The sequence below is a fragment of the Coffea arabica genome, chromosome 8c (genome assembly GCF_036785885.1).
Source record: "Coffea arabica cultivar ET-39 chromosome 8c, Coffea Arabica ET-39 HiFi, whole genome shotgun sequence".
Classification (NCBI taxonomy): Eukaryota; Viridiplantae; Streptophyta; class Magnoliopsida; order Gentianales; family Rubiaceae; genus Coffea; species Coffea arabica.
This window is the reverse complement of record NC_092325.1, coordinates 42,481,885-42,499,901: the sequence shown is the minus strand read 5'-3', so window position 1 is coordinate 42,499,901 and position 18,017 is coordinate 42,481,885. Positions and strand designations below refer to the sequence as shown.

Sequence of the window (18,017 nt, the reverse complement as noted above, 5' to 3'; positions counted from 1 at the left end):
ATCTCTTTTTCTGAATCTTTTCTTCACGATCCTTTTCGCTCTTTGAAGTTTGAACAGAATTTCACCTTTGAACAGAATACTACCGTAACTCTCTTCGTAATTTTCTTGCGATGATCTTCCTCTTGCATGCAAGAAGAGGAGGATGATGATCTTGCAAGAAGCTGGCATCATCATCTCTTTTTTTTGGCATATTGGCCCTTCGAAAAAGTTCTCCTTGACACCACACCACCTACTTTTCTTCGGTACTACGCAAAAACTTTCTGGGGTCTCTTGATTTTTGCTACGAAAAGATGCAAATTTGCAGACAAGAAAAATCATCCAGCGCAATGGGTTGCGTTGATAAGCAATGCTTTGGGATCTTGTAGCTGCTGTCATTTGTACTGCGTTGAAATCTTGTAAGCACATGAGGTGAGGGTCGTCTTCCTGATATTTGCGATTTCTTAGAAAACATAAAAGATTAATAAATAAACTTCTGAAGTTGATCTGTTCTTGAGATTGGTTTTTTTTTTTTTTTTTTTTTTTATGGTCGTGAAATAAGCAAGACTCTCTTCTGAAAGGAAAGATAACATGCAAAGAAGGGAAAAATGAAGAAAATTCGTAAAAGAAAGGAGCCTTCTCCATGTCAAAAGCCTTTGAGAAAACCACTGGAGTATCGTGAAGTTGAGTTCTTAAAATTTTAGGCATGTTTTTAGACTGGAAACGATCAGATGCAATGGATTCTGTTGAGACGTACTATGATTGATTGAAGGAATCTCTCAAATCTAACTCAAATGCTGTATCAGACGTTTGAAACGTGAAACCGGACGAACCTCATCTTTAACATTCCAATTGAAGCAAAACTCTGAAAGAAAAATATGAGCCTTTTACTCCCACATCCTTTTTCCTTTATTTGTTTGGTGGGTAGGGTGGTTCCTACTGTTGGATGGGAACGATCGAAAGGCTACCTTTTAGAAAAGGCGATGTCTCAAGCAACAATTCTCCCCAGCCCCCACGTCAAAAAGGACAAAGAAGTGAAAATAACCCAAAAAAAACAACGGACACGGAGACTGATTTCACTGTCATAAAACAATTACAGATGCGCGGGCTGGTGTTCTTGCCCCAGGATCTCAAGCAAAATCAGTAGAAGTATATGCCCAGTACACCGCAAACCACTTAGTTGTTGAGCCGCTTGAATTTCTGATCTGAGACCCTATAATCGACCAACGAGAAAGCACCTTATTGTCAACTTAATACACTATCCTTTTCCCTTGAGAAGTTCACTTCTTGCTTCTTCAAGGGGTTCTTGAATAAATGAACAAATGACTGTACAGTGGTGTGCTCTTGCAATTTCTTTGAAATTTTATAAGAACACCAGCTCCTAAGATACCAGATTCCACGAGATAATATAACCTATGTCTAAACTATGGTAAACAGCTGACATACCCAAATGATTTTTGACATACAACGAGGAGCTTTTCGAGGGTTTTCAGTATGAACTGCGAGGAAAAAGAAAATTATTTGATTCTCCGTATGGGCTTTCAATATAGCTCACTGCCATTCGGGAAAGTATTTTCAGCAAGGCTGTGCGACGTAGTGGCTGAAGCAGCAAAACGCATTATGTACATCCTTGTTGCATCAGAGTTCGACTTCATGAAGCTCATCCCCAAAACTGCCACCACTTGCTGATGAGTGCATCAAGGAATCGCTCGGCATAAATGACGATGGCGGCATGCCTAATACCTCTCCTAGAGGTTTCACTGCAGCCCTCTGAGGAGGACTGGAGTTTCCTTCAAAACTTCCACTCCATGATGCTGTGCGCCGCGAAGGAGCTGAGAAGGATCCATTGGCACTTCTCACTTTGGTAGAGATGCTGCCCATGCTTCCAAATCTCGGCATATTCATGGAGGATGATGGTGCAGGGGAATGGAATGTATCATTTACAGCCGAGCTTGATGGTATCTCATTACTAATTGTAGTATCTTGAGTGCTCTCAGAACTGTTGTCAAATGTATCCTCAACGGAGGATACTGGCGTGGGAACAAAGAACTTTGCGTTGGCACTGGCAGCAGGTCTAGTGGAAGAAATAGAAGGGGATTGGAACAAATTTGTTTGGTTCCCACCACCCTTGTTGAAGGTGTCGACATACCTGCCAAAGGGACCACAACAAAAATAAAATCAAATTGAATGCTTAGCTGAAGCGAGACCGAGAACATGGTTTTCCAGGCTTCCAGCCTCAGAATTATTTTTGCTTCTTTACCAAAGTCTAGACTTCAGTTACCTTGACCGAACACCCATCCGAGCACGTGCAGAGAATTGATTGGAGGTGGGTGGAAGCGGTGGAATCCCTGGAACTTGGTCCAAAGTTGGGCTTTTGAATTCTGGGCTTCCATTGCCAAGCGAACCTTCACTTTTTAGTGCAGTCTTGAGGTTGTAGTCAGATGTCCCATTCTGAAAAGCTGCAGTTGGCGGGGGAGGCAGGGCAGTTTCCTCTGGCGGAGGTTCAGCACCTTCCTCTACCCATCTCTTAAGTTTTTCATCGTAATAAAATTTATTTGTATCACCCAGCTTTGCCTAAACAATTAACAAAGGACATAAAGAACAATTTATATGCAAAAAATCAAGTGAAAATTTTCCCCATCACAGAGAAAACCAAAAGAACTTTACAAAACAGAATATCATGAACGACATACTTGGCGGCCTTGTCGCGGTCTTAAGACTAAACCTACAGTCTTCTGAAGAAGCTGCGAACCAAAACCAAAACGACTGAACCGGGATGTAACTCCACCTGCTGTTTCACCTTGTCCATTGGAAGAACTCTCTCCCTTCGACGAATCGACCTGATCCTGTATGATTTAGCAAGATCTTATGCATTTTTATCTCCAGAAGCAATATTTTTGTCAAAACCAATTAAGCACCTAAAATTTAAAATTCCAACTCTTTAGAATGTACACAGAAGTCGGCCAACAAACCTGTCTGGGACTTCTTCCAAAGTCAGGCTCTGAAACACTTCTGTTATGCATTGTCCTCCTATTACTATCACTTGCCCATTCACTTACGGGCTCCATTGATCCTGAAGGGATCAATGAAGAAATTGCCATTGTTGATTGACTTGTAGAGACTCTAGGTCCAATCTGTTGATTGTATTCCAGACTTTGCATACTGCCACCTGGTGCATGAGGAACAGGAGGCGGCATACCCCCCACAACGCGATGGGCAGTAGAATCGAAGAGGTTGAGCAATTTTCCCACCAATTTTGTTGTGGCCAAGTTTGTGGAAAACCCTCCCTAGATTTAAGAGTTCAACATTAGTAACTATAATATATCTATAAGATGAAGATCCATGGATGGATAGGTACCTGTTGGTAACTTCTTATACGTTCCTCGAGAGATGACGCCAATTGTCTCAATGTCTCTACCTCAGGAGAACGACTAGTTTTGAGTGATTTTAAAACTGCTTGACAGTACCTGGATTAAAATTTATTCTTCTTAAGAAGACTAGAAGTAATGAATCAAAACTATTACTTAAAATTCAAAGCTTTCCTTCCATACTTTAACGCATCTGATATCCTCCCAACTTCAGCCAACATGTGTGCATATGCGAGCTTATATGGTTGAAAAGGGTCAAGGATAAACTGAGAGTTTCCAAGTACCTTTGAGTACTCATATATCTCTGTCCTCTGTCCAGATGCAAAAAGTCAGTCAAATAAAACACACTCAATTGGTATTAGGTACCTGATTCAAAGAAGTTATATATCAAGTAGCGCATTTCATATTCATTAGACAGCTTAGTCGCACCTGAATAGCCTCTGGACTAGCATATGTTCGGGGATATTTCAAATGGTCTGCACCAACAAGACACAGCCTAGCCTTTTCTGAGTATGGCTCGAAGCTTGTTTCAGCAACTAAATAACATATGTGTGCAGCAACAACCTGAGTCATTCATCATCCACAAGATGAAAAACCAAGCTCAGTAACATTGATACAAATTTAAAAAACAAAAAAAAAAAGAAGCAGAAGCCACACGGAGAAACAAGCTGGTCATACATACATCACTCTTTTCCTTCCACAGAGAATCTCCAAGATGAATAAGCACAAGTTCATCATCTTTTGTCCTATTGGCAGTTATAACAGCTAAGTTCTCTTCCCAGTCGTCCAACATGCCCTTAGCAGCAAACTACAGAAAAATCAGGAATCTATGGAGTAAGAATACTTCAAGTCAGAATACTCAAACAACATAGATCTAAGATAGAATCGCAAGATACTCAGACCATCAGGTATCAGTATTTCCATTATATTTAATTGCAAAAACAGAATGAGCTTTTAGTCCCAAAAGAAAAATCAAAACTTCACATTCATAAATCCGATACCTGTGCAGGTTGTTGAGCTATATTTACAGCACCAGGCATGCTGCTATAAGCTGAGTCATCTGTGGAAAAAACAGCTGCTGGTTGTCCAGCAATTAGCAGGCACAAGGTCCGCAAAGGTGAGCCAGCCACTAATTGCCTAAGTGCCATTTGCTTCACTGTCTCAGCATAAAACTGCAAATAATATACACAGAGAAGAACAAATCTCAGACAGCATAAAACTGCAAAGAATATAGATAGCGAAGAACCAATCTGAAATATCTCATATGGTAGACAGTGTCCAAGTGACAAAACCTGATCTCCAAGCTGTGCAGCAAGAATAAGGGCTGGACCCCATAACTGACCCTCTTGCGCACAATGCAGGGCCTCTTTTTTTCTCCCAGAAACCAAGAGACTTTGAACCTCAGAAGCAGTGGCCTAAACAAATATTGTGATCTATAAGTGCTTTGGATAAGTGATAATCACAACCACAAGGTACCACACACATACCCGCATTTGCCCTTCGGAAGGCAAATTTTGCAAGCAATGGGCAATCGCACCATAATTACTGAATTGAGCACCGAGCTTTTTGGCAGATGCAAAAAGGTTTGCAACTGCTGCTTCTGGAGTATCATTCTCCTGTTAATTTCAAGAGCCAAAAGAGCCAGAGAAGCCATGTAAATCTCAAGATGACACTAATATAGCAAAAAGGCACAGGACCAATTCTCATAGACAACTTTATTAACTATAAGAGAAACAGCAATCCCCACAAGGCTCCCAATCCCAGGAGATTAATCAGCTAGAGCTAAAGGAGCCAACAAACAGTTGCCTTGCACTTGTCAATCTCAAGGATTCTCATTTTAAGTTTTAACATCTAATCGGTGCACTGAATCACAACCAACCATCACCCACAGAATAAAAATCCAGAAAGAAAAGACGAGAACATTCCATGGTCATCAATACTGTTTGGTACAGGTAAAAGACAATATGATTGTTTTCCATTGAAGAAACCCTCACATAAACTTCTGAAACACAACAGATAAAGATATGTCCTATGCATAATCTCCAAGATTAGTGAAGATAAGTTAATAACATCAAAAAAAGGGATTGAAATATTTTCAAATCAAGAATAGACAGCAGCTGAATATGCCCAAACTGTGTTTCTTGAAAAACGACATGAGCATTATTAAAGAGGCTCTAGAGCATGACGTAAAGGGATGAGGTGGCCCAAATTGAAACCAAAGGCAGCTATAAGTCCTACAATCACCAGCAATGAAAGAGAAGGCATACCCCAAAATATCGGAGATCAAAGGAGGGAGAAAAAAAACTATAACAGAAAACTCATACTTCCAGGAAAATCAACCTGATTGGCATCAAAACTGCAAGGAAGGAAATAAAGCCACTGAAAGTTGGGGGTGGGAGGAAAGAATTGAATAAGCAATGATTTTGAGAGGAAAAAACATGGTGGCTTCCCACTGTCCAATTACATTGTGCTTACCATGAACTAGTTGCCTAACTGATAAAACCTAAAACAGTCACAAAATGGCGCCCAATATCATATTCTTTTACTGTTGCAGATAACTCAAAGCCAAGTACTCCTATTCTTCCAACATTCACCCTTTACCACCAGACCAGGATGTAATAGCATCTTTGACTTTTGAAAGTAGATACTTTATCTTTTTCAACCCCTGCCCCTTTTGAGACATTCAATAAACATCTAAATTCAGACTTTTTTCCTCAATCTTATCACAAATTATTATCCATTATTTTGACAACTCCAACTCAGGATTTTATTCGTTAAACAGTTCAGGGAAACCAAAAACACAGGTTTCTGCTTGGTCCAAAGAAGTTTCACCACAAAAAGCAATTGAAACAAAACTAGCAGTAGTCCACCAACCACATTTCATGAAATATTATAGTCAACAGACATTGAAATGTAATGATTCTTTTCCCACAAATTCAATCAATATTAAATACTTTGTAACAAATCAAAATCTAGTTTTACCTTTGACAATGTATCGGCACCAAAAGGAGAACGTAGTTTTCCATAATGCTGACAGGCAATCTTTAGCAAAGACAGAAGCAGCCTCAAAGCTTCCCCTTTTTTGGAGTCCAAATCAGAAGTATCAGAGATCCCAACTCTCTCATCAATCCATTTGTTTAACTCCTTGATACCACCACCCCCACCATGAAGTGGACCAGAGATGGAGTGTTGACAGAGAGAACGAAAGTAATCAGAAACACCAAATCCACGGGCAGAAGCACCATCTTTCTCATTTACTAATTCCATCAAGTTAAGAATGGATATGGAGCTTCCTACAGGATTCTTTAAAGAGAATACACAAAAAACTTTGGTATCAGAGAAAGCATCATCAATCAACAGGAATTCAAAAAAAAAACTTTTATGCAGCTAACCTGGCTTCCATAAGATGAGCCTCCAATAGAATCAGTTCCTTTTGTCACAATAAGTTTCCCGCCAAAACCAAAAGTAACCAATGCATGTGGAGGACGGCCAGCAGATGACCTTCCAGCGGTCGGAGCATAAGAGAATTGATGGGTACCGTTAAACTGTTGCTGGGGGAAATTAATTGAATTCTGATTGGCAAAATACTCATCAGAGACATGCTTCTGTTCACTTTGCTCAATACTTGCCTGATAAAATTGCTGACTAAAATTAGGCGCATGAACAAAGTTTTTTGAGCCACCAACTGCTGAAAACTCTTTCTGACTTTGACTTCCTCTCTCATGATAAGGAATTGTTCCCCCATAATTGCTAGAGTTCTGTTGATTAACACGGTTGTTTCCCAAAACATTTGTGCCATAATGGTTCTTCAATTGTTGGTTATGCCCATAACCTGTACTGGATTCAGGATTAACAGCAGTTCCATGCTGCCACATATTTGAATTTTGATGGTTGAAATGACCGAATGATCCAGCCCAGTTGTAATCTTGGCTTTGGGCAGCAAATCCTTCTGAAGTATAATTCAGGTTTTGCTTATATGTATCAAATGTCTTCTGATTGTCATACTGAGAGAAAGTATCTGTCATAGAGACATTCTGTTTATATGTATCAAATGTCTTCTGATCGTCGTACTGAGAGAGAGTATCTGTCATAGACACATTCTGCTTATGCTGATCTTGAGCTCCAGTAGTTGATTGAGAAGATGAAACATATGCATCCAACAATCGCCACTCTTGGGCATTTGTATCATAGTACCAACCAGGGTATTGAGGATCAAACACCATATGTGATGGGTACTCGTTCTTTACTTGTGATCCTTGATTCCACTCTGATGTAGTTCCACCCGTACTGCTCACGTGAGACACCTGATTCCAATTTGATTCAGCCCCAGTAGCATCATTGAGATATGATGTTTGATTCCAGTTAGTGACGCTCTCAGTCGTACCACTCTCAGCTACCGTTCCAGCAACAGACTGAGCAGTGTTCTGCAAGTAAGAAACCTCAGTCTTTCCATCAAAAGCAGTCCAATCACCAGCTGGGTTAGAGTCTGCAGTTCCCTGCACATTTACACCCGCATTGTAGCCATCCACCTGATACCACTGACCAGTAGTTGGATCAAACTTCCACCCAGGATATTGGTTTTCCCAGTATTGACTGCTATTTAGATCCTGCCCCTCTATACTTTTATGTGCAGCTGTACCATAATTATAACTATCTTGAAAATCCCCATAATTTGAGCTATCCAAATATGCAGATTCATGTTTTTCATTGGCAGATATACCCTTTATCTCATTATCAAAATTGTTCAGCATATTGGCACTTGAATCGCCAGCTTTCTCTCCCAACTCGGTGAAAAAATCTGAGTAGGATCCAAACCCATTACTATCATTCTGAGCCTGTTTGGTATTAAAGGCACTCCATTGCACCTCCTTCACACCCAAAGCTCCAGATCCGTCACTCTTACTAGAGGTGGTCGCATCAGACAAAACCTCAGTACCTACATTTTCATTATTTTCCTCAACTACACCTGCAAACTCAAATGAACTCGATGATTCCAAAACACCATTACTCTCCTCCACTACACCCTCCACCGCCACAGCCCCTTTAGCATCAATCTCAACAACTTCATTAACCACGCCATTCGGCTCCCTCTCTAATTTCCCACCCAAATCATCTATTCCCATCTTTTTATCATTCTTATCACTATCATCGGCCTCATTTGGACTCAAATTCGCAAAGCCCTTAACCTCGTCAGACTCATCCCCATCCGTGAAAACAGGCCCTGAGGCGGTGGAAGCCAACGATGACGTGGCAGTGACCTTAAGATCAACGTCATCGTCATCATCGTTCACCAACTTATCAAAGAAATCCTCATCAGTCTGATCCTCCACTTGGAATGGAGGATTCGAAGCCATCAACTCAAACCCTAGAGAATACTTCTCACTAAAACAATAAAAAGAAAGTCACCGCTACCAAAATTAAAACCCTATCAAATTCTAGCTAGTAATTTTTCCAGATCCAATTACAAAACCCACTTGGTCAAACCAAAATCGCCCTACTCGATCCAATCAAACTGCGAATCAAGTAAGATCTAGGGCTTTCAAATTCACCCCAAATTTCTGCTGTAATTCAATGCATCAGATAAAAAAATTCAACCGAAAATTCGTGCAAAAAAACTGATTAAAACAACTTACAGATCGAGCTGCAAAATCCCTTGCCGATGCACATTATACATAAAACTATATAAGTCCCCTAAATATAAGTATACACAGAAAGAGAGAGAAAGAGAGAAATAAAAAAAAAATAACGATGAGAGAGAGAGAGAGAAACAGGGTGTACGTGAATAATAGAGAAGACAAACTCTCGATTTCGCGCACCAGAGGAAAGTCTCTCTGCTTTCTAGTCTCAAATCTCCTCAATTCTCAACGACAACCTACCAAGGCCAAATTTGGCATTGCATTTAAATTTTCCTTATAATTCTCGATTATTATTAATAAAATTTATGGCTTTTGCTTTAGCTGGGGACGGTTTTTTTACTGTGATTTTATTTTAGTGTTACGAAAATACGGTATTTCTATTGTTGTATTTTATCGTAGTTTTATGGGATTTGGATAAATTACAATTTGTCTAGATTTGCGGGCATTTCATCGTTTAGTGTACTACTCCCTGGCACCTCACTGGACTACTCCCCTTTTTTTTAAAAAAAAAAAAAAAAAAAAAACTTTTTTGCCCTTGACTATCACGCACAGATCTTTTTGTAGAAGTATCCAAGCTTCCCAAAAGCAAGGATGTAAAAGGAAACTGGCACTATAAGATCATGCTTGGAAAAAATTTTATGTCAATCCCAAACAATTACCAGGTAGTTAGTTGGTCCCGAATCAATTAACACTTGCTTTCATTTAACATGCCAAAATCAACTTCACCTAACCTGTGAATTAGCAAGTGAAGTTCTTATGTATCCGCGTAAAGTTTATCGATTGATTCTGAATCGATTACTACATATGCCTCCATAAAATTTTGGATTCGGGGGCTGGAACGATTGTCAAAGTAACCGTTTCGGAAGGTGTAACACCATTCGCACACAATGTAATATCATCTGTACAAAGTGTAACAATAAAATAACAGCGAATAACACTAGAACAACACTTTTGTGGGTCCCACACGGCATAAAAATCAAATTACAATGAGTGATTTGAACTGCATAAATTTTTTTGGCCTAATCTGACAACCGTTCCGCCCCTCCACCTAAAATTTCGCTCTGTGGATGTCCGCAGACAACATCAAGCTTGGAATTCTGACCAGTACTTTATTCCTGCAAAGAAATTAAGGTATCATATAAGGGTCACATGAGCAACCAGAAAATGAGAAGGAAATTTCATGTATCAGTAAGAATAATGAGTTTAGCTGTTCCCCATCCGTATTTGATTGGGGCCAGAAAAATTACTGTCCTTCATACTGTAGTTATGATGTATCCTTTTTTTCCCCCTCCAGTTGTTGAATAGAATATTGAAATTCACATGGAAATTCAAGTGTATAGGGAAAGATGGATCCCCGCGTGAATGGTCTAGCGGTAGCACCTCTCACCGGTGATCCTTAAAGTCTCAAGTTCGAGTCTCCGCTTCGCTGGGTTCCTCCAAACACTTATCGCGTTCGAGTCGAGTTGTGGCGTCGGGTCTGGATCGCAGGAAATTAATCGGATTCCATAAAAGTTGATTCAGACACCCTTGTGTCGGAAAAAAAAAAAAAAAAAAAAAAAAAAAAAAGAGTATAGGGAAAGATGGGTTTAGACATATGAATGTCAGTAATGTGTCGCAGTAGAGTCATTATCGTTCTACACATATAAAATGTTTGCGAAACAACAGGTGCCTAAAAATTACCTCTCAAATCAACTAATGCTTTCACATCCAGCATATCTAACTATCTAACTATTTACAATATAAGAACCAGTTGGTTCTACCGTAGCCCCTTCAGGTACTTCCGTATAGCATTATGGGAGGTGAAGTTTGCATTTCTTTTGCTGCATTGACCTTTTGTTCTGCCATTATAAGAATCTAACCGGTTGCAAATTTTGGGTCATGGAATAATGATATGATATGAAGTATGGTAAGAAAAGGGCAGTCCAGCCACTTGCTATGAAAAAAAAAAAGAAAAAGAAAACCAATGTAGACTTGAATCTGTTTTATAGTATTAAAATTTTTTAAAAAAAAGCCTACAAACTATATGTGTAAATGCAGGCTTATTTTTTTAGAAAGTAAATATAACTATATCATGTGTTTGAATTTGTATTTTAGGTTTTTCTATTTGTTTGGGATTTAGAGGGAAAAAAATCTACCAAAACTTATACTATGGCTCTGAAAAAAAAAAGTATAAGAGAAACAAAACTCTTTTATTTTTATTTTGTTTTATTAAATGAATACTTTTTTATTGTCAATTTTGAGCTGTTGGATTTGAATTTATCAATTGTTCTCCTCTTAGTTACCGTGGGGATTGTTAACTTTGTGATGTACTTTGCCAGAGTTTAAAACCTTTTACCATTATTTTTTAGATATTGTCCCTGATTTTTAGATATATAGGTGGCAAGCTTATTTGAGATGAAAATTAAAGAGATTTCTATCACATAATGTCCGCAAGGCGAGTCAAGAAAATCTCCGAACAATGAGCTTCCAGTCCTCTAATTATTTGTTTTCTTCACAATATAATTCAATAGTGCAACGTCATGCAAAAAATAAATAAATAAATAAAAGAACTATACTATTCCAAACTAACAGAAATAAAAACTACCTTTTCATATATAAAGAGTTTAAAATAAATACTTCTTTAGAGTTTAACGGAATTGGTATATTTTTTAAAACAACCATGCACATTTTCTTTTATACTACTAAAATAATGTTTTTCGTGAAAAAAATATGCACATTTTTCTTTTTAAACACCAATTACGTTGTCATCTCTAAATGATGAAAACACTTCTACGTTTTGTTATTTTTTCCAAAAAATATGATTACAACTACCACGAATATAATATTGAATCATTTCATACATTGAATACTCTTCGGTGGGCACTTGCCGTGCGCAACACATCGTAGCTCAACTAGTTATACATACATACATAGACAAGTTGTCATACTATTAAATTTTCTATATCTCACCAAACCTATGACATTAATTATCTGTGGATAGCTTGAACTTTGAAGCACAAAGAATTTAATTTGGTTGGTCAAATATGAACGGCTTTCATTGAAACTTCAACCTAAATAGTTTATTTACTTCATTTTCAATAAAGTTGAAGAAAGAGCCAACCAAATCCTATTCTTATCACAGCAGAATATTAGGTGGCGTAATTGAATCCAATCTATAAGCATGGACCTCGTGAGGTCTAGATGTTTGTTTCTTTCTGTTTTTTTTTTCTTTTTAATTTGTGTAGGTCCAAGCAAGTTACAGAGACATGTTTAGACAATTTAAAGAAAAATCATTCAGAACGTCCATCACATTTTGTCAAATAATTTTTTTATTATTTGCTTTTAAAATAATAATTTTATGTCTATTACAAATTTAATTAGTAAAATTTGATTCCAATCTAAATTTTCGACCACTTTTTATCTTAAATTTATCACATAACCCATATATGATCCTTTTTTAGGAAAAAGGGTTAGATCCATTTGTATTTTTTTTTTTAAAGACCCGATCCATATCTATTTTTATCCCTAAAAATGTAGAATCTGATCCAATCCATATTCATTTTTTCCCCTAAATAAGTGAGGTAGGACTCAATCCATATTCATTTTTTCACTAAAAAAGAGTAGAAGCAAACCTTTTTCGTGCATAAAAGATGACTGCATGCAAGTAGTGGGGTGATTTCATGGAAACTTAGGTTGAGAATAAGTTTTGTTAATTTGAATTTGTAAAGAACATAAAATCAATATTTTAAAGTGAATACTAAAAGATTTCTTTTGACAAAATGCAAGCAACTTTTTGAACGATTTTCGCGCAATTTAATTTGATGCAAGATTCGCTAGATATATATATATGAAAAATTTAACAACAGGTGTTTGCTCCTTTTTGCTGTTGTCTATCAATAACCTCTCCCGCCCTAATTAATTATTTAATTATTTGTTTGTGTATTATTTGTGCGGAACAAAATTCTAAACCTTATCTGGAAACTCCTTTTTACAGCACTGTTATTATGCTTTGGTTACGTAAGTGTCGTAGTTTATTAAGGGGAACGCCAAACCAAGAAGTTTCTCATAAACGGGTTTCCCAGAAGTGAAGAAAATCGGATTGCAGCTGACAAATATATCAAAGATTAAGCCTGAATTTGCGGCGTGCCTTGATTGCTCAGAAAGAGGTGATGATAATTGATGAGGCGACTTCTTAGTAGAAATCAAGAAAGAGTTGATGACAACGTTGAGATTGTTCCAAAATGAGCTAGAAGTTTTGTTGAGTTCACTTTACCTGTGGGGAATTAGAAGAATTACTACAGCTCTATGAAAAGATTTATGGAGGAGATGTCAAGGTTTTGTTCACAAAATTCTGAGTGGATTATGGAACTAAGTCTAATAACTTGATTTAGTTTAGTTTTAGCAGGAGTACTTAGTCTTTCTTTTTACACAACTAGTTTTATTTACTCGGTAGACTTGGTTTTATTTGGCTAAGGATTTGGTTTTGGATGGCTTAGAAGTTGGAACTTGAGGCATGGGAATTTTTTACCTCGCGCTTTCGGAATATAATTGAAGGAATCTTTTTTTTTTTTTGAACTATATTTTTTGATGCATCATGTGAATCCAAATTATAACAAAGAGATTTTTCAGAGATGTGATTTGTCGATGTAAAAAAAAAGAAAGAAATGATTTGTGGATGTTGACCATAAAGGTCGTACTCGCCACCTCAGCGTTTGTTTGATTGTTCTTTTCTGCACTTTCCAAATTTTGACTGAGTGGCACAAATTTTGGGTAGTTAAATTATTGGGAGCAATTCAAGAGTTGCCGGCTTTTGGGTTGATTTTTGGAATTAGGTTTAATTAATCAAATTTCGTTTCTCGAAAAAAGAAGGCACAACTGAAGTTGACCAGCAGTAGTTTTATTACCAAACGGCCCTTGGGTAATTTTTCATTTTCTTTCATGTTCTTTTAGTTTTAAACGTCCCATTTTAGGGGTTTTTTTTTTTTTTTTTGCAACGATAACATTCTTATAACCTAATCTAGGGGGAGGGAGAGTTGATAGGAGTAGAAACCCCATTGGAAAAAGTTACTTAAGACAGCCATATATACAGTGACAATTTGATGGAAGACAAGGGTTCAGCCCATTTTAGGTCTCTAGTTAACCCATATACTTTGTAATCCATTTTGGACCATCCGAATCGAGTCATTATTAGACGCATAGGAAAGCTGTTGATTCCTTGGGAAGCCCAAATTAGCAAATTAAACTGTGAATGCCCAAATTGGATGAAGACTAATTAGTTAATTTAAAGTCTATTAATCATAACCGGTATGTTTTATTTTGCGATTTCTTTGAGTTTAGAATTTAAAACCTTGTACGGAGTATCAGTAATGATGATATAAGAAGCGCAATAGTCACTAATTCTTATGCCAGTCTTGTTTGGATTGCCGTTCTCCGTCAAAAAATTACGTCGTTTTCTGTAATCACATTTCCCTATTACCTTTTTCCCTCACATACATCAAATAGTTACAGTAATTTTTCCATGAAAAATCATGGAAAATGCAATCCAAACACAAATTACCTAAAATGTTATTTGAATCAATTGTGCATAGACTTTGGCTATCGTATGATACTTTAAACATTGTATAGTTATACACACGAAAGTGAACAAATCAATTCAGCAAGAGGGTCATTCAATAACTGAGGATTATTTGCAGACTAGAAATGTCTTTAAATTGATATAATTATTTGCAAGGGGGTCATTCAACAACTTCAGGATTATTTGCAGGCTAAAATTCACAGGCAACTAAGAATTTCCGTGGGAAACTACTAGTATGGTCATCAGTCATCAATGATGATGAAAATTGCTAAATCGAACTGCCCATTGGTTCGTGCGGGGACCAAGATTCAAAGTCCACAGACTAGGTACGTAGTTTAGATAGTATGCATATACCGGATTTCTTTAGAAATTTTACAAAATCTATGACACGATCCTTTGATTTTGCAAATAGGTTTCCACCCCAAATTCTTTATACAATCTAGAGGGATTGCTGTTTATTTTAGTAACAGAACCATAAAAAAGGCAGACAAGAGAGAAACTCAAGTTGGAAATTCTCAGATTGCAATATGCACTGGTGAAAATTCGAAACTCAAAATTGTTACTTTCGGAAAGCTTCACGACATTTGTTTCCTTGTCCTGCAAAGATCCCGTGCCCCCTTTTTTTTATTTTATTTTTTAAATATGAGATTAAATGAATAAGTACGTCAACAATATTAATACAGTAATCCCATTGCCATTGCTTAATGTTGAAAACATTATCGTGTGATTTCATACTTTAGTTTAGTTAACCATATTATTCCAAATAACCGCAAATAACACACACACTACCTAAGGGAAACCCACAGTCCAACTCAGAAGGCATGCTGACTTTTCAGGCTACATTGAGGACGTTAAGTAGTACACACACACGCCACTCACAATCGATGTGGGATAGAGGGAATGGGGGAGAGGGAAACACCAAGACTCTTGCCAAAGGCTCACCAACGGCTTTTAACCACTCCATGATTTTCCTTATCCAAACAACCGCAAATAACACACACACACACTACCTAAGGGAAACCTACAGTCCAACCCAAAAGGCATGCTGACTTTCAGGGTACACTGAGAACCTTAACCATATTATTGATTCGGTGAAACTTTGTAAAACTACTTAATAAAGTACAATTGTGTAGACGTTTTTGTTGTATGAAATTTGAGGACGTTTGGGTGGTTTTTTTATTTCAGTTCCTATTACAGATTCGCAATATGTCCCGAGAATAACTTACACGGATGCTTATAGAATATCCGTCAACATAATCCTCGTATTGATAGTGAAATTCGAACAAACGATGCTTTAACTCTTATCTATTCAACAGGGCACCTATATTCAAGAAGTGTAATAAATAAAACATTTACACCTTTGGAAAACCGAAATGCTCAATCCATCGTCGTTCGCGGCAGGGAGTAGTTAAAAGTTCCTAATCTTTGATCCAGAATTTTAAAGTACCACGAGATAGGTTTGGTATCTGTACGAGGTGGGTCTTGGTCTAAACAAACACACAAAATACATACATATGTATGTAGGTCTGACAATGAAGAGCTGGGACAGGGACTCGCGGCTTTGATGCCGCAAACTCAAAGTTGGTGTCGCCTCTAGGCTCCAACCAAAGGCATAAATTGCCGAGTGAGGAGTAGGAGAAATGGTTTAAATTATGTGAAACAATTAAATTCTATCCGCAATCAAATTTCAGGATTTGTACTCCGGATAGAAATTCTGCAATAAATTCCCAATCCAACCAACTGGTTTATTCAAGATAAAAGGAGATTAATTACGGGCCAGAAATGACGATAATATTCTGCTGCTCATGAGTAAATTCGGGGTGGCCATTTCACGTAAAAAGTAAAGAAGAAGATCAGAATGTGACTCTGGCGCTGAATGGGGATATTAATTTGCCCTTCATCAGCGGGGTACGGGGATTGTGGAGAAAGAAAGATTATTTGTCCTTTAGATATCCATGGTAATACTGCTAAGAGAAAAAATGCAGCTGTCGACACAGGTTTCGACGACGCAGGTTTGGTTCAATTGATAGGAACATGTCACTTTCTCACAAAAAATCGTGTATTCGAAATCTCAGTGCCGATGTGAACACCGTTATCGACAGACAGACGATTTGTAAGAATCTCTTTGAGCACTTAGGGTCAAAAAACACATGCATGAGAAGTGAATTGGGCCTGATCAATGAATTGGTGTAACCATTTGATTGAATCATTAGATGTTACGTAATGAAAACCAATCATCCCTTGCTGCAAGAGCCGATCATTAGGAAATATCATTTTTACTTTGAAGAAGCTACGCATTTCTTGATTTTCGGTGCTCATTGACACAAGCCGAAATACTTTTTTTAGACACTTTTATGAATTTGCTGTAAAAATAAGTGTCAATTTGTTCGACCTCTCACTACTGTTTTTCCTATATTTTTGTCCCTTTTAAAACGAGACCTTGAATCACATGTTGGATCTTCATCTGAATAAGAAAAGGAAGTGGAATTTCTTGGGTGAATAGAGCATCATCATTAACACACACACACACACACGAGTAACTTATGGTCCCAGATTTTTTTTTTCTTCTACTCTCTGCCTAACCTGTTTTCTCACCTTTATTCATACCAATTGATTTCAAACTCCAAGTTAAAGCTTAGGAGCTTGGACCAGGTATTCAGCTGAAAACTGTAACTGCAGTGTTTATATGTCGCAGCATTAACAAGTACCTTTCTCGGCATTTTTGGCTAAGATCAAGTGAAGAGTAGCATTTATAATCTGAATTATGTGACTAGAACAACAATCTATGCATATATCCGAATTTGAAGCTAATTTATTTAATATCAATAAAGTGGCTGGTTTCAATCATGATGGCATGAGCTGCAAGCCTGCAGCTGCACTATTACTGAGTCTACTGACTTTCTCGGGCTCTTGGACCGTTTCAAAGCCACCAAAAACATTTGTTTATACATGTGAGAAGCCAAAATTGATTGAAGGATTGGATATTCTGAGGTCAACTTCCCAGCAACGTTGCTAATCCATGAGACTAGGGAGGGGTCCATGCAAGAATGGCACTTAATCACATCACATGCACTTTTTTGAGAGGTTAATTCGGTCTTTAAAATCAAGATTCTGGCGGACATGGATGGAGGGAGGAAATGGAAGTCTGGAACCCTGTCCTTTAAGCAGACAAAGCCACCAAGCCAATGATGAGAGAGAACAAAAGAAATGGGATTTTCTGGAATTCTTTATACCACACCGAAAGAAGGGAACAGATCACGAAGGTAACAACAGCTGTAAACAGGAACTGAACTAAGTTTGATTAATTTCACAAGTAGACAGCAGCACTGGACACAATTAATATGGTGCTCTTACTTTTTTTCAGAAACAAAATTCTTGTCTCACAAGCAAAACTTTAAGAGAATTGCCACCATGCACACAAACCTCGAACTACGAGATAAACTGAAGTCCCCAGAGGATAAAAGAAAGAAAGAAAGAAAGAAA

At 37.7% G+C, this 18,017-nt stretch overlaps 1 protein-coding gene across 1 annotated transcript; it reads right to left on the bottom strand.

The window, feature by feature from the left end:
* Positions 1 to 1,195: 1,195 nt before the first annotated feature.
* On the bottom strand, positions 1,196 to 9,281 carry LOC113706774 (protein transport protein SEC16B homolog). The gene is made up of 13 exons (XM_027228765.2): positions 6,737 to 9,281; positions 6,327 to 6,647; positions 4,832 to 4,960; positions 4,637 to 4,759; positions 4,346 to 4,516; positions 4,027 to 4,152; positions 3,774 to 3,908; positions 3,528 to 3,655; positions 3,335 to 3,443; positions 2,949 to 3,263; positions 2,670 to 2,822; positions 2,258 to 2,550; positions 1,196 to 2,125 (listed from the first exon to the last, which is right to left on the bottom strand). The coding sequence occupies exons 1-13, from the start codon at positions 8,696 to 8,698 to the stop codon at positions 1,615 to 1,617; spliced, it is 4,476 nt and encodes a 1,491-aa protein (XP_027084566.2). The 5' UTR covers positions 8,699 to 9,281; the 3' UTR covers positions 1,196 to 1,614.
* Positions 9,282 to 18,017: the final 8,736 nt, after the last annotated feature.

Excerpts from the sequence above, each read along its gene's own strand:
- LOC113706774 (XM_027228765.2), bottom strand. The coding sequence starts at position 8,698 with ATGGCTTCGAATCCTCCATTCCAAGTGGAGGATCAGACTGATGAGGAT. Across the intron at positions 4,961-6,326 it reads GTGCCGATACATTGTCAAAG|GAGAATGATACTCCAGAAGC; the intron begins GTAAAACTAGAT and ends TGAAATTAACAG. Across the intron at positions 4,517-4,636 it reads CTGCACAGCTTGGAGATCAG|TTTTATGCTGAGACAGTGAA; the intron begins GTTTTGTCACTT and ends TATTATTTGCAG.